Genomic DNA, 24,281 nt, shown 5'->3' with positions numbered 1-24,281 from the left:
AGATGTGTAAAGACATATCAGGCTGGAAAAAGGTTAATGTAAACAACACTGCCAGAGCCGAATGAATTTATAGTAGGTGTGTTAATGAGCAACAACCAATATTATTGGCAGAAATAGAGGGCCCCAAAATCGAATTCTGCTTAGGGCCCCATGGAGGCTTGGGTCGGCTCTGAAGCAGGGCATTCCAGACGTCCCTCTCCCCAGCCACAAAGTCCATTGTGCATTTTATATTCATGCAGTGGAGCCTGCTGGAATGTAAATTGCTTAATTATCTAATGTAGTTCACCTGTTTGGAAGTATCTGCATCGGTTATATTACTCCACTCCTCCATACCTTTCTGATCTCCTTCACACCTACATGTACCTACATGGAGGAGGAGGATCGGAGAGTCCTGGAGGGTCCAGGACCCTCCGATCCTCCTCCTCCATGCTCCTCACTACTCCTCCTGCTAACCTCTCTTCAATGGGGTCCAGAGCTTTTAGTCGTGCAGCCCCCCGTCTCTGGAACTCTCTCACACAAACCATCCACGACATACTTCTTTCTCCACCTTCAAATTACAGCTCAAGACTCATTTGTTTAGATTAGCCTTTTCTGTTTGACCTTGCCATCCTAATTTTTGCTGTTTGTTGTTTTTATGTAGTTGTTTGTTTTTATGTAGCTGATTGTGTTTTGTTTTTATCTATTGTCTTTTGCTCTGTTCGTAAGGTGACCTTGAGTGACGTGAAAGGCGCCCATAAATAAAATGTATTATTATTATTATAATTATTACTCATTTATTCAGATTTTTCATTTAAGTTGTCTGTACCTTCACTAAACGAGTTCCTGTCGCCCTCTTGTGGTTCTTGCTTGTCATCACATCGAGATCAGTCTTCTCGTCTGCTCTTACAAGTTGCAGCTGTTGCGAAGAGACACATTTTTATGCATTTATCGTCAAGCAAAAGTTGTCATAATTAATCATTTATTCGGTCGTTAAGTGTAATATTATTTATAATCTTTGTCCGGTCCGGCAGACTTTCTGTCCCGACTACTGTGAGCGACAGCGGAACCATTGTCCCTGCTTCAGCATTTGGACGGAGCCTCTTCAGTGTTGCACGCTGTCAAAACGTAAAGCAACAGCAGTGCAGAGGAAAACCTTTTAGCTGCAAACTTTGAATATCGACATCCTTTAGGGGCAGAGTCAGGTAATTTGTTTATGGTCTCTGTAAATTAAGGAAAGTCTGTTTGTTTTGCCGTTTTAGCGCAGGAATTAGGAGGAGATGAACTCCGTGTTTGTGCTCATTCAGTCAGCGAATACACACTTTCAATACACGAATACTGTGGCGAGATAGTTTTTATTATTCCTTTATGTTATCTGTGCTGTTTATACGTGAGTAAAGTATTTTTTATCTCGTATAAAGCAACTGTAAATTCAGCTAATCAGTCTTTTTTTGCTGTTTATCTACGAACATGTTTACGAATGATAAATCATTCCTAACTTTAATCTGTACATTGAACAACCTAATCATACATTGATCTGTTAAACGTGTTTCTGCACAGATTCATCAGCTCCAGCTTGTGTCCCTGTTGACATACATTATTGACTGGTATGTTGACGGAGGAGGAAGATGACTGCCCGGAGCTGGTGCCCATCGACACCCCGCCTGGTCCTCCTGCAGAGCAGATACCTGTCACCATCATCACAGGCTACCTCGGTAAGAGCCGGCCTGTCTGTAATACTCACAGCGTTAATGAGCTTATAGTCTCAGACACATGTCAGTCCATCCTCATCACAAACAAAAGCTGCTCGGGTCCTGGACCAAGTTATTTTTGAAGTATTGACTGATTCGCTAATTATTTCTATCTGGATGTTTCTTTATAGGTGCCGGAAAGACTACACTCCTGAACTATATCCTAACAGAGCAACACAACAAGCGGATTGCTGTCATACTCAATGAATTTGGAGAGGGTAAACTAATAATGGTTTTATATATAAGTAATTACCCAATCTTTCTTTTTAAAAAAAATGGAGTAAAATGTAAATAAAACTACATTTGCCAATCCTCATTTATATTCTGCGAACTGTACAAAGTCAATATATTTAATGTTTTACTTTTTAGATTTTGTTAATATATGCTTATTCTGAATATGAAGCAACACATTTAAAAAAAAGTTGGGACAGGGGCTAAAAGGCTCACTTGTTCACAAGCAAGAATGGGGTGAGGCTCACCACTGAGGAGAAACTGCATGGACAAATAATCCAGCAGTTCAATAACATTTCACAATTGCAAGGATTTATTGATTTCGCCATCTACAGTTCATATGAAAATGTTAAGAGAGTCCGTAGAAACCCCTGCACATAGGGGGCAAAAAAAAGCATTGGATGCTTGTGACCTTCGATCACTCAAGTGGCACTGCAATTTTAAAAAACATAATTATCTAAAGGACAATACAACATGAGGCTGGGAACACTTTGGAAAACCACGGTCGGTAAACACAGTCTGTCGCTGCATTTACAAATGCAAGTTAAGACTCAACCATGCAAAATGGAAGCCATACATCAACAACATCCAGAAAGCTGCCTACCTCTTCGGGACCGAGATGGACTGACGTAAAGTGAAAAAGTGTGCTGTGGTCTGAAAAGTCCACATTTTAAATTGTTTTTTTGGCAAACAAAACACACAATAAGTTCAACAGTTCGATCAACTTTTATGGTATCGTGGTTGTAGTTTCAACTGATGCCTCCAGCTATGCATTGTAAACTTAATACCAGGCTGTTATTCCCTCATCTTTCCACAAGAGAGCAGCATAGTAACAACTTTGCAGAGGGCTGAAAAAAGCATAGATGGATAATAGTTTTTGAGGTACAAACTGTGGTACAGCAACATGTGTCATATTTGCATTGGACTTAGTGATTATTTTAAGTTTGCATCCGTTTTGAAAAGAATGGTCATTACATTTATGTTAAAATAAGCTTAAGCTGGTTCAGAAAACAAACTAACTATAACTGCAATGCATACATTTTTTTAGATCTTTATTCATGTTGCAAAGAAGTTGCTCATTATTTATCCTTATTCTTTCTTTATTCTTTAACCTTATTCTGTTTTCTCTTCCTCATCCTCGGCCTGCAGGCAGCGCCCTTGAGAAATCCCTTGCAGTGAGCCAAGCAGGAGAGCTGTATGAGGAGTGGCTGGAACTGAGAAATGGCTGCCTCTGCTGCTCTGTCAAGTATGTACACTAACTTCAGTCCATTAGGTGTTAAAGTTCAATTTGTTGCTTGTGTTTTGTTACAAATGAGTTCCTACTGTTTGCATTCTAAAGCTGATGCCTCACCGTTTTTACATACATGTATAATGTGATGTGCTGAAAATGGTACACAGAGTACACAGTAATAATCTTTTATGGTTATTTTCTTTAATGTTTGTCTGGCATCCATTTCTCTCTACAAAACACATTCTTGCTTCATATTACAGTCTTTACAATGTTACTGTAGACATAATGTGAGTTTGTGTCTTCCGCCTGGCATTTTTTAGGGACAATGGTCTTAAAGCCATTGAGAACCTGATGGAGAAGAAAGGAAAGTTTGACTACATCCTACTGGAAACTACAGGACTCGCTGATCCAGGTACCAAACAACCAACAGCAGTTATCATATAAATCTGTATCTGATCATTAGGTGGGTCATTGTTTTTCAAGTTCTGAGGCCTTTTGAACATTTGTTGCATTCAAAGGAGCTTAAAACTGTTTTGGTGAGGCAGTGTCGTGCCTCTGCCCGTCTTCGAGGGCTGCTTTGAGTGCACTGGCCACCAGATGTCGCTGTGTTTGCTGCATTTGAAGCTCTGAAGATTCCCAAAAAAATTGGACAAAAAATCCTTGTAGAAAGGAAGCTCCATGACCTCATATGGTTTAATTCACTGAGCACTATCATACAGAAACCATGCAGCCAAAATGCTCCATTCAGGAGCAGCCTTTAGTATTATAGTGATTTATCTGGATTGAAACGTTCAATCCAGGCGTTCAAGGGAACAAATGAGTATATAAAGTATATAAAGACATGGGTAGACTTTCACAGGCTTTGAAGACTTGGTAGAGTATGTTTTACTGTTTGTTTGATTATTGATACTGAGCAGTGAAATAAAGCAACTTCAAGGGAATTGATAATCATTATTTGTATATAAAGATCTTTTTGAGCAACTAGCAGCTTTAAGTCATGTTAGAGTTACTCAGAATGGCATGACATTCTTGGCACAATATTTAGGGATGACTTATGGATCAACTGAAGCCTTTTTCTCTTCCTGTGTATAAATGACAGTTGAACTCCTGCAGATTTCTTTCGAAAGCTCACATCAGAAGTGAAACATTTTGTAACTCTGTGGACCAGACTTGTGTTGCTGTGACAGCAGCATCCAAAGAGCCTTCTTCCATCAGGGCAGCCACCAAAAGAAACAAAAACCAACAACTAGCTGTCCGTTCAGCTCTCAGCTTTGAATCAGGAAATCAATATTAGGCCATTGCAGGGCGAGCGGGGTGTGTCGCTTAGTGACAGGTGTCAGGAGGTGGCGACATGTGCAGACACACACCACTTGTCCTCACAGACAGAAGCAACAGAGCACGCTCAGAGCGGGATGTCCTCACTCCTCTGCCATGTCATTGGCTGAGACAGGCTCGTTATCGACTCAGACAGGTCTGTCATTGGCCCCGGCAGAGCTGTCAGTCATATAGGCTCCCGGGGGATTCTCCTCTAACATTCAGGAGGAGGTTGGATGAGTTATGTGAAACATGCCACTCAAAAACAGTGTTTTCATTACGCACCCATCAAATATTTACAATGCTTTCTTATTCTCGCTTGGCAGTTTGACAAAAATGCATTATGTGAACAAGCTGTGGCTGGCACGGTAACATAGGGTCTTGTAATAACGGCAGTCACAACAAAATAGAAACAAACCAAATGTACCAGCAGGAGATAAACAATTGAAAGCTTCTGATATTGGTTTTATCTGCTCCACAGAGCTCAGACTGAAAGGAAAGCCTGCACGGCGTCTGACAATATTGCAATATGGACTTTAAACACTAAAACCTAAGCTGTAGATGTCTTTGAATTAACTTAATTGATTTCAGGTCAAAATTATTTAAATTATTAACATTGTTTTTATGTCACTAATCAAGTAAAAATGATTCATGAATGATTCACTATTTTTCTGACAATGTATAGGCTAAATTATTAAATGATCAATTGGAAACAGCTGCTATTTTACCAGTAATAAAAACAATGAATGGTTGTATCCTTGAATTAATTAAAAAAATATATAGATATAGTTTTTTAAAATTTAGCGATATGAAATAGTTAGGTATTGCACAAAAAAGCATGTAAATTGTAGATTGGCTCCTTTAACAGCTGTGAATTATTTTTAAATTATCAATCTTGTAATTATAATTGTTTCAATCTTCTCTAATGTCTAACTGCTATCCTTTATGTAACATGCAGGGGACTGCATTCTAAGGCATAGTTTAATAGGTATGTAGATTTGTGAAAAAAGACAAAAGGAAGAAAATAGTCTCTATTTAGTTGTGGAGGAAAAAAACATTCATGCCTGACATTTTGAAAATGTTGTATATATGTATGCATTTCAGCCAGTTATAGTGTAACATAGAGTTCATGTCCTCTGGCAGGAGCGGTGGCCTCCATGTTCTGGGTCGATGCAGAGCTCGGCAGTGACATCTATTTGGATGGTAAGATATCCGTGAAGACACAGTGTGTCTCTGTCTATCATACAATGGAATTGGTGACATGAATAGTCTTTAGGCTCAATGAGTTTGTCTAGTGTGTTAAATATAGCTTCTCAGACATCACTGGTCTGACTAGTGTCATTTAAAGGTTTAACATGCAACTTTTCCACATTCAAATGTCTGTTTGTATTATAAATCTGCTTGTGTGCTTACATTATCCAAAATGTTTAATTTTTTTCAAACCTAGAGAAATTTGTAATTTTTGCAACCTCACTGCTTCATGCTACAAAATCCTAAACACCTTTTTTAACACTAATACATTTAATGGAGTCAAAATGTCTACTACTCAAGACTAGACAAGATTAGGGTGTAACAGCTTCAACAATAATCCAGTTTAGATTTTTTGTTTGATTTTTTGATTTTTTTTTTTTCTGACTTGTTTGTAGGGGGTGACAAATTTTCTTATTTGTGTATCTGCTGCACTGGTCTGACTGTGTGTGTGTGTGTGTGTGTTTGCATGAATGTTGTTTCGCTCCTCACAGTAAATACTCAGCTGTCCGCTCTGTTGTGACAGGCTACCAGACCAAAAGTGGACTTCAAGAAACTCAGAGAAAGTGTTTTAGACAAACGGACAAAACCAAACACCAAAAGGCAATTCAGGAAAAAGAATGTGCATAAGGTGTGGCCCTGCATGAGACGTACTGATCACCTATTGTTTTTACTCTGTTCATCCTAGGCATTGTCACAGTCATTGATGCCAAATATGGACTGCAGGTATGTGCTAAGAAGATATTCAAGAACATTTTCTATAGTCTATGAATTATTGAAGGCATTTATCAAACAAAAATATACCATCCCAGCTTCTCACATGCCTGCAAATGTAATATATTTGGGTTTTGCACTACTAGCTAGACATAACAAGCAAGCCTGAACAAATGTATTGGTCCTATCACAGATATATCGCTGTCTAGTTGCATATATGTTTTCCAATATGAGCCAATTTGAAACTTCTTTTTTTCAGAACACACAATGCAGAAAATTATGCTTGGGTAATTTGGCAATGGTGTCACATAGTTATATTACACATATTTATTTTTTTAACTTTGTGTGCTTGCTTGCAAAAGCACACTAATTGTTATTCCGTGGGCTTATTTTGTGTGCTTGCCTGCAAATGCACACTAACTACTATTCACCGGGCTTACGTCTTCTTCTTCTTCTTCTTCTTCTTATTCCGTTTCTTCCGTGTTGTTTTTCGGTCGACTACTCCTCCTCTTGGTCGCACATACACTAAAAAGGTATCAAATCGACCGGCTCGGCCATGACAAGTGTTCTATGACTTTTCTAAGGGTTTCTACAAACGGTTTTCAAATTATTCGGGAAAAAAACTTCAAAAAAATCCCCCCAATGTTACCCTATGGAAAGGCTAGAGTGATGACATCATTGCACAGAGTGGAGAGGGAGAGAAAAAATTGTCAAAAAATAAATTTGAAAACTGCGCTCGAGGCCGCAAATGCCACTCTACAGAAATAATTTATACATGCATTGATCCTTTGATCTATCTCTCACAGACAGAGAGAACCAGACAAACACACACACGCCATACATTGTCCAATGTTTTACTAGCTTATGAACCGTTTGTCCTAGAGACTTGTATGAGGTGTCATTGTACCCAGGACAGAGTCCCTGTTTAACTGCTGATTGATTACCCCGGCCCTTTTGATTAGCCACGCCCCATTTCCCATGACTTATGAACAGTTTGTCGTACAGACCTGTATGAGGTGTCAGTGTACTCAGCAGAGAGTCCCTGTTTAATCCCCGCCCCTTTTAATAAGCCACGAGAATCATGGTCCAGAGGCAAGCACACAATCAAAATTTCTTTAGAAATAGAAAAAGTTTTAATTATTATTCATTTTCATGGTCAGCAGTTAACCGATACTGAACATTCAGAACTATTCAGCTATTTTATATATTTTTTTCTTGAATTGGTTGACAATATAATAAATTGTATGTATGTTGAATAATAATGTTAAAAAAATTGAAAAACCCCATATTGATTTGGCTCTATTTTAAACTTGTTGCTTTGAACCACTGGTACACTGTGATGGGCATTTTCACAATTAATTTCATTTTATTAAAATTAATAATAATAACATATATTCAATGTTGAAAATAATATTTAGTTGCGGCCATAATTATTTTGTTTCCAAACCTTAAAGCATCAGCATGGTTTTCCTCTGACCAATAACTAAATTCATTGCACTTAATGTGTCTTTAACTCCAAAATAAGCTGTTAAACTTGTGAGATTGTTCCTAAACCCCCAATGCATATCAGCACACGCACACATCCTGCCCTCCCCGTGATATATAAAAGGAACAGGACAAGTGACACCTGGATAATGGGCTGTAATTTGAATGTGTTATACCCAGTGAGGTGACACATTTCATGGCCTAGGTGCTGCTCTGTCTTCTCACTGGAGAAAGGCAAGATGAAGGAAGTGATGACAGGGGAAGGGAGAGGATAACTGATAGTGAAAGAGTAATTGATATCAGAGATGTGACCATTGTAATAGGAATGTCACATCCACTCGCCTCATCTGTCCCATGAACTGTCCATCTGTCTGAGGGGTTCAAGTTAACTTGAGCTGTTGGCCTCACACCCTCTGAAAGGCCTCTGTCTCTTGGCACAGAGGTTGTTGAATAAAAAAGCAGTAACTGGCCATTCTATTAAGTTTTTTTGTTTTTTTTTTACATTTTTGTCATTCATCCCTTCAAAAATGAAGCTGTGGTGAAGCATTCAGTGACAGATTGATGTCACATTGACACTCAGGGGTCATGATCCAGATTAACACCTCCTGCTTCGTCTGTTATTACACATTAAACTGTTTTTGAAAAAAGGCTGCCTGCATCCCCCGGTGCAGCCACAGGACACAGGCAGAAAATGAAAAGCGATCTCTTGTGGTTTCATGTGTCACTTAGTAAACAAATATGAAAGACAGGCCTTTCTTTTACCAATTTATCTGTCACATTTTGTTTTTTCACTGTTGCAAACATTTTTATTTCTTCCAACAATGTGTTTAAAGTTGGATATCTATAGGGTCAGCTAGAGCAATTTTTGCACTTTCTTTACTGGTTGCATGTTTAAGTTATCATCTCTTCTCTCTGTAGCAACTAAAAGAGGAAAAAGCAGATGGACTCGTCAATGAAGCAGCCAGGTATGTTTGCTGATGATATTATTTTAAATAAATAGTTTGACAGATTACGAAATACACCTTTTTCTTACAGAGAGAAACCACACTGCTGTTTTCGACATGATATTTAGTGAGCCATGCTAGCTGTTTCCCCCAGTTTCCAGTCTTTGTGCTAAGCTAAGCTATCTACCTCGTTGTGGTAGCTTTTAATGTACTGTACAGACATGAGCGTTTAACTCGTTTCTCAAAGTGCCGGACTATTCCTTTAAGACTAAACAAACTGCTGTCCAACTGAGTGTCCACCACACTAGGTCTCATAACATGTTGACCGTGCCTGTCTGTCTCCCTGGGCGTCTCTCTGTTTGTGTCTTCCAGCAGCTGTGTGGTGTTGTTGTTGAACAAATACACTGATGAAGAAAGACCAGTTGCATGACCCTTTGCATTCTTGGTCTTTGTTTGTGTTTTCACCTCTAAACTAAACAGCGCTCAGCTTCCATTTGAGTTTGGCATGTATACCGCCCACTGCCACCCACGGACAGTCATACACTGAGAACTTCACTCGTTATTAACAAGGCGGTGACCTCCTGGTTTAATGGTTTTAGACACAATCTTCATTTTGTGTGATTCTTGTTGTGAATACCTGTCTCTGTTGTTGGTTTTGTGCAAACTGTATCCCTTGCAAAATAAATGCGTCATCCAGCTGCATTCTCTCTTCTTAAATTCCTCTTATAGTTCCTCTTTATTGTCAGGTAAGAGAAAAAGTAAGAGAAGGCAGCTCGAGATGCACCAAACGTCCTTAATCATCCAGATCTGCTTTTACAAAGCAATTTATGGACTGTAAAAACAACATATTTTAAGAGAATTTTCTATTACCAAAGAGAAGAGCACACATAAGATAACATTTGAATGCCAGAACTGACAAAATTAGATTAAATTGTAGATATAAACAAAAAACTTTTGTTCTGCATGAGGCTCATTATTGTATTTTATGTATTTTTAGGCAGATTGCTGTTGCTGACCTGACCATAATCAACAAGACAGACCTGGTGAATGAGGAGGAACTTGCACAAACCAGAGAAGCTGTCAGGTCAGCTTTAATACATTCTGCTGGGGTTTTTTAGTGCTTTCTTAAGCTCCTTATGTACGTTTGGACAATAGTACATTTATTATTTCTTTATTTATTAGGGCTAAAAAAACTAATTTGTGGGGGGGGTTGGGTAGAAGGAACAAGGTTTAATTTGTCCATTATCTAAGTATTAAAACTCCTACCCTCTCACTTCAGGTCTATAAATGGTCTTGTCAAGATTCTGGAAAGCCAGAAGTCAAGGTAAGTTTTTAAGGAACAAAAAAAAACATCTTTCATGTGCATGTAGCTGTGTGCCAGGATCCCTGCTTGCAGATGAACGGATGAACTCCACGTGCTGCTGCTGCTGCTGCTGCTGCTCAGATCTTCATATCAAAGATGAAGCTGTTCAGGCTTGACATTGCACACACACACACACACACACACACACACACACACACACACTAATGCTCATGCAAACTGCACCCTGAATAAACACCAAACCTTCAATGGTGTTGAATTACCCACAAGTCTTTGCTCTTTGACCCCTGGTCTTCAAGCCGACATGGTTGCATATGTGTAAATGCGCGTGCGTGCAAATATGTGTGTATATGGGCCCTCTTTGTTAGCATTTTGTGTGTTATTGGACCCAGGTAGCATCTGGCTAACACAAGCAGTGTGTATCAAAGGTTTGGGTGTGTTTGGGATCTTCTTTGCCCCCCTACAGAGTTCAGACCAAGGTGAACAGATGAAAGACACCGTGCAGTGAGGGGTTAATCGGAAAAACATTCCCACAACTTTTTGCTTAAGTCAGTTCACTCGGTCATCCTTGATGTTAGTTTTAGCAGACTTCAGTAATCAGTGATCTTCTTCCACAGGGTGGATCTCTCTGAAGTGCTGGATCTGCATTCCTTTGACAGTAAAGACGGAGCAAAGTGAGTTGGTTTTGTCCCATTTAAGTTTATGTACACAAAATGTACATAATGTATTTTTGTATGTACTTTATCCAGAAAAAAATTCAGCATGTAACGGCCCTGAAACTTACTTTTAAAAAGCACATACTGTATTTTTAAGATTATCACCAACATCAATATACAGGTGTTTAAATCAGCAGGTATTTGTCACATAAACATTTTAGAAGAAATTTGGTCATGACCAAGATTGGTTCTGAGTGGGACATTTTTCACAGATGGAAAAACAACTTGCCTGTACTCTTTGGCAGACAGATGACATGATGGCAACACTGTTTCTGAATTATTTTACAAATTACAACATATTTCTTTTCTTTTTTCAAAGAAGCAAAAATGTAGAAGAGAGTGAGCAATGGGGCAAAAGAAAAAAACTCAAGAAGTTGTAATTTTAGGGTACCAGCATGGATTTTTGAGAATTTCAAATTTTTTTCAAAGCTGTAACAGCGATATTTGTTTTTATTAATATATACATTGGGTAGGGTTGGGTTTCAATCCTTGATCGCAACTAGTATTGAAACTTCTTCAGTAAAATTATACTTATATTTGATCATTTGTGTACTCTGAGCTAGAAAAAAATGACTATAACCGTGTTTCGACTAGGAGGGGAAAGTGGCCACCGGGAAAGTCTCAGGCCGCACCCTCTCAAAAGGCCGCTCACTCTGCGTGTTTCGACTACAAGTTAGCCCCCAGAGGGATTTAGAGACTCCGGAGGTGACGTATGGTTTTCGCCGTTGCTAACTGTGCACAACGTCAGCAGCTGAAAGCAGCATGGCTAATTATGCACACAGTCTCTGCTTATCATAAACATAGTGATTGTGAATTAACGACATCGCTAACTGTGCACAGAGTGTCTGGTGCTTGTTGTAAACAAACAGAGATCGCTAAGTGAACACCTCCTGCACCTCCTAAGTTGGAAACACTGCTTTGCCGGCTTTTACAAATGGCGTGTTGTTGTCGTGTAGAGAACTACGTCACATCCCGCTTAGCCATCTATCCAATCAGTAACCAGGCTGTTTTCAGGGGAGAAAAAAGACCCTGCTCTTCCACAGGGACTAAAAAGGTCCCGACAAAACTACTCTTATTCAAATTAAGGGCGTTTCGGCAAGTGAGACCCGCCTCATTCCGGGTATTGTCCGGCTATTACCCGGTAGTGGAAACAGCCCTTATTTGTATGGTTTTGCTCACAGCCAATTACCGTATGTGTTCTTTGATTCAATGCAACATGTGACAATGATAATATTTGCAACATTATTCTCAATTTTCATAGAAAAACATTTAAACAATTAAGGTTTTTGCGAGGCAATATCTGGATTTTGAGTCATTGTTCAGCCCTAATATATGTATAGTATCCATCACGTTGTATTTCAAAACTTACAGTGAAAGATCAAGAACGTTTTTGGACTGCATTGATGGGCTTTGTTTCCCTCTGTCTGAACTGTGTACCCAGGAGTCTTTGAAACTGTTGCTCATCATGTTTCTCTCTAATTAACACACTCCTTTATTGAGCATCCCCCTGTTACACCGCAGGGTGGTCATCATATTGTATCTCTGTAGAATGTCATTCTCATGAATAGAGTCAGTGTTCATCCTTTCATGTGAATGAAACGGGCCGCGGTGTTAAAGCTCTCTTACATGCCCTCGGTCAGTGTCTCTGAGACCAGCTGCAGAGGATTAGAGCTGTGTGTGTCCGCTGGCTCCCGAGGAGTCCCCCCTTGTCCCAACAGATAGCTCCTTTCCCCGTGCCTTTGAGAGTCCGAGCCCCTCCTCCCCCTCGATCCCACGCTGGCTGTTTGAAGCGGCCCCCCGCCGCTCCGCCTGTGTGGTACTAACAGCACGCGGGGCTCAAGCTGCTGGACACAACATTTAGCCTCCTTGTGAGGTCAGGGAGAAGGGGGAGGATGAGCAGGTCTGATGGGGAGAACAAGGGCTGTAGTTTGTTTGGGGGTGGTGGTCGGTGTTTTGTAGGGTTTAATTGCCATTTCTAAAGTTTTCACAAGTCCATTCAAAGTGTCATTAAGCACCGATACAGCATGCAGTGTATTATACTGTGACACAACACAGTGTAGAACAACAAAGAACGTGGAGAAAAGACATTTTTTAAAAAAGTGTTCATTCAGATTTTCATTTTATTTAACCTTTATAACCAGGAAAGCCCATCTTTCTTTTGGATTGTAAGCTCTAAAAATAAAGTGAGCCCTCATCGCTGGATGAATTTATCCGGCATGTCCACCAGTTATGACCTGGTTACTCAAAAAATTATATTCTCCTCCATTCCATGTTCCTGACAGAGTCATTATAGTAAACGAGCATTGAAACTACAACAAGAATAAGAAGTGAAAATAGTGTTAATAAACTCAATAAAACAATATAATTTAGGAAAAACTAAACTGAAACAATATTTTTAGTTTAAAAAAGTCACTAAATTCTGGTTACTTACTGTTCTCGTTGAACTACAGAAATTAAATTGGACTTGACATTCCATGGATGGTGTTATGCTGAAATTGCTTCATATTGAACACTAAATTAGCAAGAAAATAAAACATTATGGCCATTCCTACACAGTTCTATGTTCCATATATGCAGCTACATACTTATGAAACAATATATCTCTAACAAAAACAAGCTAGAATTACTGTAAGACCAAGAATTAAAGCTTTTAAAAACTGATACTACACTAACATGCTCTGAAAGCTAACTAAAACTAAACTCAAATGAAATCGAAAAGTTAAAGCTAAAATAAAATAAAAACAAATTTAAATTTCAAAAACTATTATAAGCTCAGTTCCTGAAGAAATACAATTAGCCATGTCTAAAAAAAACTTGGCATTAAGTTATGTAACAAAAATGGTGAAACCACAACAGTTTTACAGCCCAAGAGCTCCCAAAAAAACAAAAAAATAAATAAAACCAACACACATTAGATGCAGACCCATTAGACAGACACATTACAATACGAATGTCAGCAGCCAGAAGAGATGGCACACAGATTCTGTTATAAAATGTAATGATGATAATATAAAAACGTCATTATTATGTCAATATGTTGATGAACACAAACCCCAAAAATCAACTTTAAGATGTAGCTCTGGTCAGTACAAAATAACAGTCCAAATAAATAATTTTAAATATATTTTTTTAGTTTTGAGCCTTTTTAATTTGAAATGAGTCTGTCTTGTTGTATGAAGAAAATATTCTAACTTTTAATCTCTCTCCTTTTAACAGTCTGGCAGAGAAGCTCCAGCTTGTGAAAGATACGAGACCACATCTTGACAAGGTATCGTTCCCATGCTCTGTCTCGTTTATTCTTTTATTTGTTAACTGCTGATACTCACCCCTCTATGCGTCTCTTATAGTTTTCCTTGTTTTGTTTGCTAATTTATTTCAACACATCATTTCCTACAGGATAAAGGGGATGCAGTCTCCTGAGGCTCACAATGTGCCTTGCATTCCCCCAGGCTGTGACACTGTAGTGAAAACTCCCTCCCTGCTTTAGTTTTTGTGTTGAGATCGACTAAAAGCTTTTGATGTCTTCTTGTCACACTGCAAATAGACCCAATCTCGCTCTTACATACACAGCATCATAGATATCCAGTGTAGACTGTGTTGGCTAGACTGATCACAGTCCTGGCTGCAGGTCACAGTTTCACAGTTGTTTGAACAGAATTCAGATGTTATAAAATGTAGTTGACAGACCATGTTTTAATGATTTTTTTTAATTAATGAAAACTTGACATAAGTCACCAAAGCACTATTTATACTCATAAACACAACACCAACTCATGCCAAAACACAAAATTAACCCTGACAACAACAAACACAACATACATCAGTAGGCCCAACGACAATAAATAACATTAAAAAAGCAAATAAGAAAGCAAGAACAAAAAAGATATCCTCCTCCATAAGATATACTTTCAATTATTGTATAGAAAGGAAGAAAAAAAATACTCTCAACTTAACTACTAAAGGTAATCGTTTTAAAAAATTACACTTGTTATTTTTATTTAAATGCAAAAATTCAAAGATATTCAAAATATTTCTCCAGCACCATCATTTCTTTTTGCCATATAACCTCTTATAATTAAAATACCTTTATTGTCTAAATTGATTGATATTCAAAGAATTGACATCAGAAGCTTCAAAAATACACATTTCCCCTCACAAAATAATCAGATTTATATTATCATTATTCTGAAACAGAGAAAAAATCTGTTCCAAGGCAGCTCCAGTGCATTTCACGTTTTAAACCTCCCTTCAAAAGACAGAAACAAACAAAAATGACATTTGTCTGACATTTTACTAGCTGCCAAACAAATTCTAGATTAATCAACTGAAATGATCTAATAAATGTTTCCACTGTTGTCTTTTATATTAACTTAAACACTTGCTTCCAAGATATAGGACAATCCTCCATAGGGCCTCCTTATTCTATATGTGGAATATGAAATAGGTGTTAACGATCTAGAGATTTAATAAAATGCATAATTAATTTTGTTGATCTTAATTCCTTTAAACCATCTTCAATTTCTTGTAGTGGGCTGGCAGTTTTGCAATCCCACTATTACTCTTCTGTCTCTAAAATCGTCCTATCATACATACCGATTTAATATAATGAAGGGTACAGATATGTTTCAGTGAACAATATTATTTATAAACAAAATACCGTGATCAAATCAATTTTTCCCTCAACTAATATGTTTTAATGTTTAATTAGCAGTTGAATGTTAGATCTGAATGGTAATCCACGAGTGTATCAATTTATAAGAAAAGACACAGAGTAAACTCAATATCTAAGCATCAGTTAAGTCCAGTTCTTTTCAATGAAGATGTAAATGCTTAAAAATATTTACTGCAGGATTAGTCTAATACCATTTGTCTTGATGTTTTCATCAGGCTTTAGACCAAATGACTCCTCACAGCAATTAGGCCTCATCTTGTGCTTTATACCCATGACCTTTTATCACAGGATGAGGAGAGATGAGGGCTGTTTGTGTGGGTAAATAACAGCATTGTTGTCTGTTTTCTCCAAGTTCCCTTTCCCGCATGAAGCTCAACCGTCCCTCAGACCCTCCCCCTCTCCTCTTCCCCGTGTTGCTCTTTTCATGTAAATGTGAATGCTGTTTTTCTGTTGTTATACCAAATGACAAGGAAGTGTGTAACCTTAACACTCCGACACAAAACCCCCAAATATCTACAAAGTGCCCTTTTAATGCTGTGAGGAAGTTTGGAGAGGAGGGAGTGTGTGAGGCAGAGGAAAAGAGTGAGAAAGGGGGGATGTAGGCAGATAAAGAGGGGTTTCAGGTGCCGAGTGGAGTTGTGATTTTTGACACGGTCATTGACAAAGTCATCAGCCGGGGTGTAAAAACACTTCTTTTGTTTAATGTTCATAATGACTTTGCAGGTTTCAGTCAACTGAAAATATCTGTTAAGATGCATTTTAAATATATGTCATCAGGGAACTCTAACTTTTAATAAGAGCCTGAAAATATGAATCTCGAAACATTAAAGCTACACTTATTCAAGTAGTGCACTACAATTTGAGGTAGTTGTTATCCGCCTATATGCATCTACTTTACTATATTTCAGAGTGAAATACCTTACTACATAAAACATATGATCTGTTTATAAAATACTAATTATTATGAACTACCCAGCAGTGTATAAAGTGGTTCAAAAGCAGCTCCAATTTGTCGACCTTAAAATGCTGCTTACACATTTATGGATCAAGAGTAATAAACATTATATCTATAGATGATAAATATGCACTTCTAATTGAGCCAATTTGCATAATGGTTACTTTTCATGATTTAAAGGAATAGGTTGGATTTATTGAAGTGGGGTTGTATGAGGTACCTACTTATAGTTGTGTTTTATCTACAGTCGATGGTGGTTGGCACATCTCCAGTTTGGAGAAGCAGGCAGCAGGACAGACATGTAAACTAAGCAATGTACTGCTGAGGACAGGGGCAGCAGCAAAACCTATATTGAGTGTACGCTATAATATATCTAGAATATTTTTAATGCTTTACATTGCCATCAGACAGCCCTGTTAAATTTTATGCATGAAGAAATGAACCCATTTAATGCACTTGTTAGTGCCACCAGACTCCATTGGAACAAAACAGTAATTTTACCTCACACAACACTGTAGTTGAAACCCAACTAACCATTTAAAACACCAAAGTCATGCAATTACACAAACTGTCTCCCATGTTCTGCTTTTCCAAACATCAGAGCGTCACGACCACCACCTACTGTAGGTGATACACTGACTTTGGATGCATGAACTGTACTTTGAACTGTCCCTTTAAGAACGTTTTGCTGACAATACTTACATGCTTTTATTTGTACTATTTTTACTGCAGTAAAGGATAACTTCTTTCATTAATAGCATTTCCATTCAGTGTTGTTTTTCTCATCTAACCAAAGATGCACTTTATGGCTTCTTCCATTGATCAGCATTGACAAAATATTTTGTAATCAAGCTTAGTGTTTGATTGTAATTCAATAGTGGATTTCTTTTTGGCTTAGGTTAATATTTTGTTTCATATTTATTCTCATAATTATGGACCCAAGATCGTCCTTTTTTCTGGTGTTTTGGTTCATTTTGTAAAAAAATATGTTTCATGAAATCTTAGGATTAAGAGGTAAAAATTAAACACAGTACGGTTTGCATTTTTTTCGCCTTTGCTTTTTGTTATGCCATATTTGACCGACCAAGGACTTAAGTGCCCTTGAGAAAGGCACCTAATCCCCCCACACAGCTCCCCGGACGCGCAGTAATGTGCTGCCAACTGCTCCTAAGCATGATGTGTTCACTGGTGTATTCAAAAGGATGGGTATAATGCTGAGGTTGAATTTTCCCATTGTGGGACTAATAAGGAAGTCTTAATCCTAATGAATAAAAAGCCAATTTAACACCACAAAATGTCTAGTTTGTTGTATATGTGGATTATTTCACTCATCTTGTATTTAATGTCATCCTCAGAGTATTTTAACTGTGACGTTTGAAGTGGCTGGAGATCTGTGTGAGGATGCTTTGAATGTCTTCATCCAGGTACACTCCTAGAACCATTACTAATTAGCTCTGAAACAATACAGTCCTTTGTAAAGTAAACACCCATTTTCCACTGTTTCAGGAGCTCCTATGGGAAAAGATGTTCAAAAACAAAGAAGGGCAACCCATGACTGTCATTCGGTTAAAGGTACAGTAGAGCACAATAGTCACCCCAGTGGCAGCGGTGATCAGTAACTGCCACTTCATTATCTGCATTAATCAGTTTCAAACGCTTCATTCACTGTTGGTTAATATGTCACTCGTGACTTGTGCCCTTGTGTTTCAGGGCATAGTATCATTTGCAGGTAAAGCCCACCAAGTGATGCTGCAGGGGGTCCACGAGCTGTATGACCTCAATGACACTCCACAGCTCTGGAAGGAGAACCCAAGGATCAACCGCCTGGTCTTTATAGGTGAAGACACACACACTTCTTTCACATGTGTATCTTTTACACAATTCTTACACACCACTGTGAAGGCAGCAAACCCATTGACTTGCATGAAATGAACCAAAATGGCTCTTTTTTGACAATCTTTCATTTTTTTAAAATAATCTACGTGCTAATGTTTGTTTAATGGAGGTAGTAAAAAACTTTTATTGACAAATTTACAATTGTCTTCGCTGTTCAATTGCATCATAGTTTGAGGTAGTGTTTTATTTTATGTGTTGTCAATCTTTTAACAGTTTGCATCCCAGAAATTCCTGGAAAGTATGTCATTTGGAAAATCTTTCATCTGAGGTTATTTTTTATGCAGATCAGCTGACCTTAGAAAATGTGAAATTTGTCAATGTTCAAGCATACAATTAAACAAAATGGAGAGTAAAGTTTCCAGTACGGCTTGGGATATGGCCGAAATCCTCCATTGTGATATAAGTGATTTCATATTTGGATGATGATATATTTCACAATTTAGTATGTTTTCTGGTCATTCAGTAAATAAATAGTCTGTAAGAAATAACCACATGGTAAAGCCTATTTTTGATGTAGGTTGAATAGGTCACAATATCCTAGTTTCCAGTAATAAATGAATGACAAATTAATATTTTATTGGGTTTCAATTAAGCTTTTATTTCAACTCAACTCAACTCAACTCAAGAACTCAACTTGCTAAAACTAACTCAACTTTAAAATTAATTTAAACAGTTTCATAACTTTGACCCCATTTCATCTATAATTTGTACAAATTTCATTGCTCTTTCCAGGGAAATTTCAGACTTTGTTTTAAGGGTTAAAGGTTACATGATAATGATGATTAACTGAAAATGTATTGTGTGGTTACAAAACTAACTAAAATTATAGTGAAAATGTCATTTTCGTCTTTGTCAATTTATTTCATACATAATGAAGATGGATAAGACAAAGGAAATAAAGGCAAAATATACTGGGACCTCTTTTAATATCCCACCCAACAAATTCCCCATTACAAAAAACTAAACTAATAAAAACTAAACTAAAACTAAGGCATTTCAAAAAAATAAATACTAAATTAAAACTAGCAAACTCGCACAACGAAATTAAAACTAAAACTAATTATAACCTTGCAAGGGAATTCACTGTTCCAGTGATGGCCCTCACAAAAATAGAAGTACAAGAGTGTGTGTGTGTGTGTGTGTGTGTGTGTGTGTGTGTGTGTGTGTGTGTGTGTGTGTGTGTGTGTGTGTGTGTGTGTGTGTGTGTGTGTGTGTGTGTGTGTGTGTGTGTGTGTGTGTGTGTGTGTGTGTGTGTGTGTGTGTGTGTGTGTGTGTGTGTGTGTGTACTCACGTTTGTCTCTGCTCTGTCCTGCAGGTCGGAACCTGGACAAAAACATTCTGCAGGAACAGTTCATCTCTGCAGTGCTGGAAGGAACAGCGAAAAATTAACTACAATCTCTGCACTCTCTGATGCATTAAAAACTGATGATTCTGGAGCAAAAGTCATGACTTTGGCCATCCATAAATCTGGGACTGTGTTTCAGACATTCACTCCTTTGTGCAAGAACATGAGGTACGTCAGAGGATGGTTAAGGTAGTTTTAATCTGATAATTCTCCACTACCTGCTTGAAAGGCTGCAGTATATCAAAGATTGTGTATCTTGCTGTAGTGCCTCATATATATGCTGTGAAACTTAAACTGAACATGACTTCTAAAATGTGTGCACACACTAAGATGCATCGAAGGTCCCTAAAATGTAATCAATGCATTTTTTTGTTCTTTTAAATAGAGATGGCTTTGTGAAATCTGCCATTTTAAAGGTTGGGAGCCCAAGTAGTGATGGAAGTTGCAAAGTGGCACACATACTGTATCCAGTGTGGTACAAGACTGTACTGTAAACAAGTAGACTTATGTTTCTGGCTTTTAACACCCTGTATTTTTAAATTATTCAAAATAAAGTTTGACTGAAAGACTGTTCTGATACACCTAAACACAATAAATGTTTTTAGCCATTTGTAAAAACGGTTTGTTCTAGGTGACAACGGCAGACTATTAACATAACAACAGACACAAAGTGCCTTTGGGATTTAGTGGTAAGTTCACCATGAAACTCTACAAAGTGTGAAGAAGACTTTATAGCATTACCATCTTAGCTTTTATTGTTATGAAACTCATACAAAGAGTTCCAGTCAGCAGGCTGGGGTTATAGTAAATGTGTTAGTGCCATACAGACCTGTGTTTGCTGGTTATGTTTAATCTAAAATTTAAAACTATACTATTACTTGTTTCCAAAGGAGATATAATGGTTTTCTTTAAATTGGTAAAGTTTTAGTCATCCAACCACTGCATTGTTTCAAAATTCAATAGTTTAATTTTGGATTCCATTCCAGATTAAATGTTAAATTGCAGCTTGAATAAAGTTAGTGCTTGTAATGCTTGACAAATTACAACCATCTATGTTGTGGTATTTGTTACTTTGGCCATTATTGGTAGTCGTGTAAGAACCATCTCTCTCACACACAGTAGGCCCACTAAGGTGAGGAAATAGGTGGAGTTTTCCCAACTCGGTCATTTGCAATGGAGATGGTTTAGCAGCAGCACGGTTTTAGCACATATCCGCTGCTGGACCGGTTTGCTTTGAGGATGGCTCTGCTTATTCATCCCGGTCGTAAAGCTGAGCTGAGCCCTGTAGCCCAGAGCGCCCCGCTCAGCTGAGCCGTTTCCTACTCGATTCTGATGCTGATGGCCTCGTTAAGGCGACTATAGCCTCTTTTCTCTGCTGGCTGCGGGATGCCCTACCACGGCCATTTTCATGGTCACACCACCCGCGGGCATCCAGAGGTGGCAAACTAAACGAACCCGCGGGGATTCCGAGGGGAAACACTTGGTTGCTTAACACTAGCTAGGCGTGGTGTTAAAATTCCCGAGAACATCCAACCTCCGACTGTGCTGCCGTACGATTTCTCATAAATCATATCAATATACTTTTTACACGTCAGACACAGAACCAGAGTGCCCACCAACCTGTGTGAGCTGCAGGAGTGCAAACAGTGATGACCCCAAAATAACACTGTAGTGACTGGTGATGTGTAGAGCCCATACTCATTAAGTCGTGTTTAAACTGAAACGAAAGCACATGTAAGTTGTGAAGCAGTAAGCCTTCAGCTTCTTTTGCATATTTCGTTTTTATATTATGTAATTGTTGTGTTGCACTCACTCTAAACTTTTTCAATGAAATGCATAAACAGTTTGCCATATTTCCCGCAAATACTACACATATCCATATATAAATTGAGCTTTCTTTGCATGAATAGGCTGTGCGCACCTCAGGACTCGCGAAGCCCCCCACCTGTGTGCTTGCCTCCCCTGGCTCCCCGCGGTGAGGGGCTACTCTGATAGGTCCAGAGGGTTAATGGGACTGGCCTGCAGGGCAGCAGTCTCCCAGCATATAAAGCCTCAACCCTCCTTACAGCAGCATACAGCCGGTACACTAAGAAGAATCAGACGGTTGATGCGCTTTTACGCATGAATAGGGGCCTTTTGGTTTTTACGCACGGCTAACAATTAATGCCTCTTTGGCACAGTTGAGTTTTTACTCGTTTTTTAACATTAAGCGTGTGACCATGACTCTCTCCAGTGAATTTGAAGCTTCACAACACGCTGCTTTGCCTCTAGAAGAGGATGAGATTGACATCGTGGGCGAGGATGAGCCCACCCACGGGCGTTTGTATCGAAACGAGTGCGCCATGGACCCAGGGTCCTCAGCAGAATCTGGGGCTGAGTTTGACTCATCAGAGCCAGACTCCTCGGGTGAAAGCGAGAACAGTTTCTGCGCAGACGCACCTGCGTCCAGGAAAGCCCAGGGCAGCTCGGTGAAGCCTCCTTACTCCTACATCGCCCTCATCACCATGGCCATCCTGCAGAGCCCGGTGAAGAAGTTGACGCTGAGTGGCATCTGTGACTTCATCAGCAACAAGTTTCCCTACTACAGAGACAAGTTCCCCGCTTGGCAGAACTCCATCAGGCACAACCTCTCCCTCAACGACTGTTTCATTAAGATCCCAAGGGAGCCTGGGAACCCGGGCAAAGGCAACTACTGGTCTCTGGACCCTGCCTCAGAGGACATGTTCGACAACGGCAGCTTTCTGCGGCGAAGGAAGCGTTTCAAGAGAAACCAGCCGGAGCTTGGCAAAGACGGACTTATATTTTATTCAAACTTGAACTGCTACCGGCCGTACGGACAACCATACTGCGTACAGGGCCAGGTAAGCCCCCCACCCGCTGCTCCTATCCGGTACATGCCTCTGCAGGAGGGCATCATGATGCCTCCTTCTTCCTATCACCTTCTACCACAAACTTTGAACAGCCACGGGAAGTGCAGTGGGCCTAAAGAGTTCAGAGCGCAGCTTTGCGCAACAGAACCCGCAGAGCCAAAGCCTGGCCCGCAGGCAAAGTGCTCCTTCAGCATTGAAAGCATCATGAGCAAACCCTCTCCCATCAGTCCGCTGAACCCAAACCCACAGCAGAGCCCCCGCAGCGCCCTCTACGGTCACCTCTTGTCGGGCCCTGCTGCCTGTTTGGTTCCGACGCTCCTGCAGGCTCCCAGGACTCCCTTCTGCCCCCCTACCATGCTGAGCACTGCGCCTTTAAGAAACCTCTCCTACCATCACTGTTGAAGCCTTTACAGTGTCTGTATGTTTGATGCTATGTGTCATTTCTTAAAGAAATGTTTTAACTGCATGATATTTATGTGCGTTGACATTCAAGTTTATGTCTTAAATGAAATATGTGTAAATAAGATGCGTGGTAATATATTTGTGAGACCCCTGGTTGAGTTTTTGTTATTAATTAACGTGCCAAAATAAATGTCTGAAAAATATCTGTGATGTTTGAAGCTCTTTATTTGGTTACTTTAAGCAGTAATTTGCAGTTTGAATATAATTATTTTAGGTAGGGAAGCAGTGGAAATCAATTAAAAGTAGGAATATCTATTTGATTAGGAAAAAAAATCTCCTAATGATTTTTTCCCCATATTGTGCTGTCAGAAACATTATGATTTTGTTACTTAAGATAATGCGTTTGGTGTAGGCTTAGAAAGTTTTACAAAGTGTCTTTTAAAAAAACGAAAGTCTAACTTTTCAAACAGCGTCTATATATTTGGAAAAAAAATATAGAGCCCAGCCAAATTTATTTACATGCATCAATTGTTATTTATTTATATATTTATTTTTAATTCTACCATCCTTAACTCCAGGTTTAAACACCTGTTCACTGTTGTGAAGATGTACCAATTGTGGTTTTAAAAAAAAGATTATGGAAAAAATGTATTTAAAACTAAATTGCCAACCAGCAGATTAAGGATGATGCAGTTCTAAACTTGTGATCTAACTTTTTTTCAGATTGTAGTTGTTTATTTTATTTTTTTTCAAATAAACTTCTGCATTTATCCTACTTAATTTAAACACAGTGAAAACCCACATATTTCTAAAAAAAAATGTATTATGACTAAAACATATTAAAATATGTAGGCATGTATGTATAGTGCGAATTTGTTGTTAGATCTTAAGAGCTTTTTTTATGTGTAAGAAAAGTTCAGTTCTTTTTCCCTGCCTCTAGGTGGCACTGTTTACCAAATATTGGAGCGGACATAACGCAGGCAGCTGCAGCCTACTTGTGATGGCCTAACCTACTCGTGTATCACCTATACATGCAATACCACAGCTCAACTTACTTTTTACCTTAAAAAAGCATATGTAAAGTAAATAAAGGAGAATGTGATGTGTGAAACTAAAGGCTCTGTAACCCATCAGGATCAATTGAAAAAGATATCCTTGCTGTTATATTGGAAATATAGAGCTTTAATTTGCGTGCTGTCCTTTCCCACTT

At 38.7% G+C, this 24,281-nt stretch overlaps 2 protein-coding genes across 2 annotated transcripts; both read left to right on the top strand.

Annotated features, from left to right (window-relative positions):
• The first annotated feature begins 871 nt into the window (after positions 1 to 871).
• Positions 872 to 20,368, top strand: cbwd (COBW domain containing). The gene is made up of 16 exons (XM_059337531.1): positions 872 to 1,181; positions 1,537 to 1,691; positions 1,859 to 1,945; positions 3,108 to 3,204; positions 3,510 to 3,601; positions 5,647 to 5,706; positions 6,440 to 6,477; positions 8,869 to 8,915; positions 9,892 to 9,978; positions 10,174 to 10,218; positions 10,833 to 10,889; positions 14,148 to 14,199; positions 17,914 to 17,982; positions 18,065 to 18,130; positions 18,269 to 18,395; positions 19,770 to 20,368. Exons 2-16 carry the CDS (start codon positions 1,586 to 1,588, stop codon positions 19,841 to 19,843), a joined length of 1,104 nt encoding a protein of 367 aa, XP_059193514.1. The 5' UTR covers positions 872 to 1,181; positions 1,537 to 1,585; the 3' UTR covers positions 19,844 to 20,368.
• A 1,650-nt stretch (positions 20,369 to 22,018) lies between these two features.
• foxd5 (forkhead box D5) lies at positions 22,019 to 23,071 on the top strand. The gene has a single exon (XM_059337809.1). It carries the CDS (start codon positions 22,019 to 22,021, stop codon positions 23,069 to 23,071), a length of 1,053 nt encoding a protein of 350 aa, XP_059193792.1.
• The last annotated feature ends 1,210 nt before the right edge of the window (positions 23,072 to 24,281 follow it).

The sequence above is a fragment of the Centropristis striata genome, chromosome 7, assembly GCF_030273125.1.
Source record: "Centropristis striata isolate RG_2023a ecotype Rhode Island chromosome 7, C.striata_1.0, whole genome shotgun sequence".
In the NCBI taxonomy this organism is placed as follows: Eukaryota; Metazoa; Chordata; class Actinopteri; order Perciformes; family Serranidae; genus Centropristis; species Centropristis striata.
The sequence above is the reverse complement of the archived record's forward strand: the minus strand, read 5'-3'. Positions and strand labels throughout refer to the sequence as shown.

Excerpts from the sequence above, each read along its gene's own strand:
- cbwd (XM_059337531.1), top strand. The coding sequence starts at position 1,586 with ATGTTGACGGAGGAGGAAGATGACTGCCCGGAGCTGGTGCCCATCGAC. Across the intron at positions 3,205-3,509 it reads TGCCTCTGCTGCTCTGTCAA|GGACAATGGTCTTAAAGCCA; the intron begins GTATGTACACTA and ends GGCATTTTTTAG. Across the intron at positions 10,219-10,832 it reads CTGGAAAGCCAGAAGTCAAG|GGTGGATCTCTCTGAAGTGC; the intron begins GTAAGTTTTTAA and ends CTTCTTCCACAG.
- foxd5 (XM_059337809.1), top strand. The coding sequence starts at position 22,019 with ATGACTCTCTCCAGTGAATTTGAAGCTTCACAACACGCTGCTTTGCCT.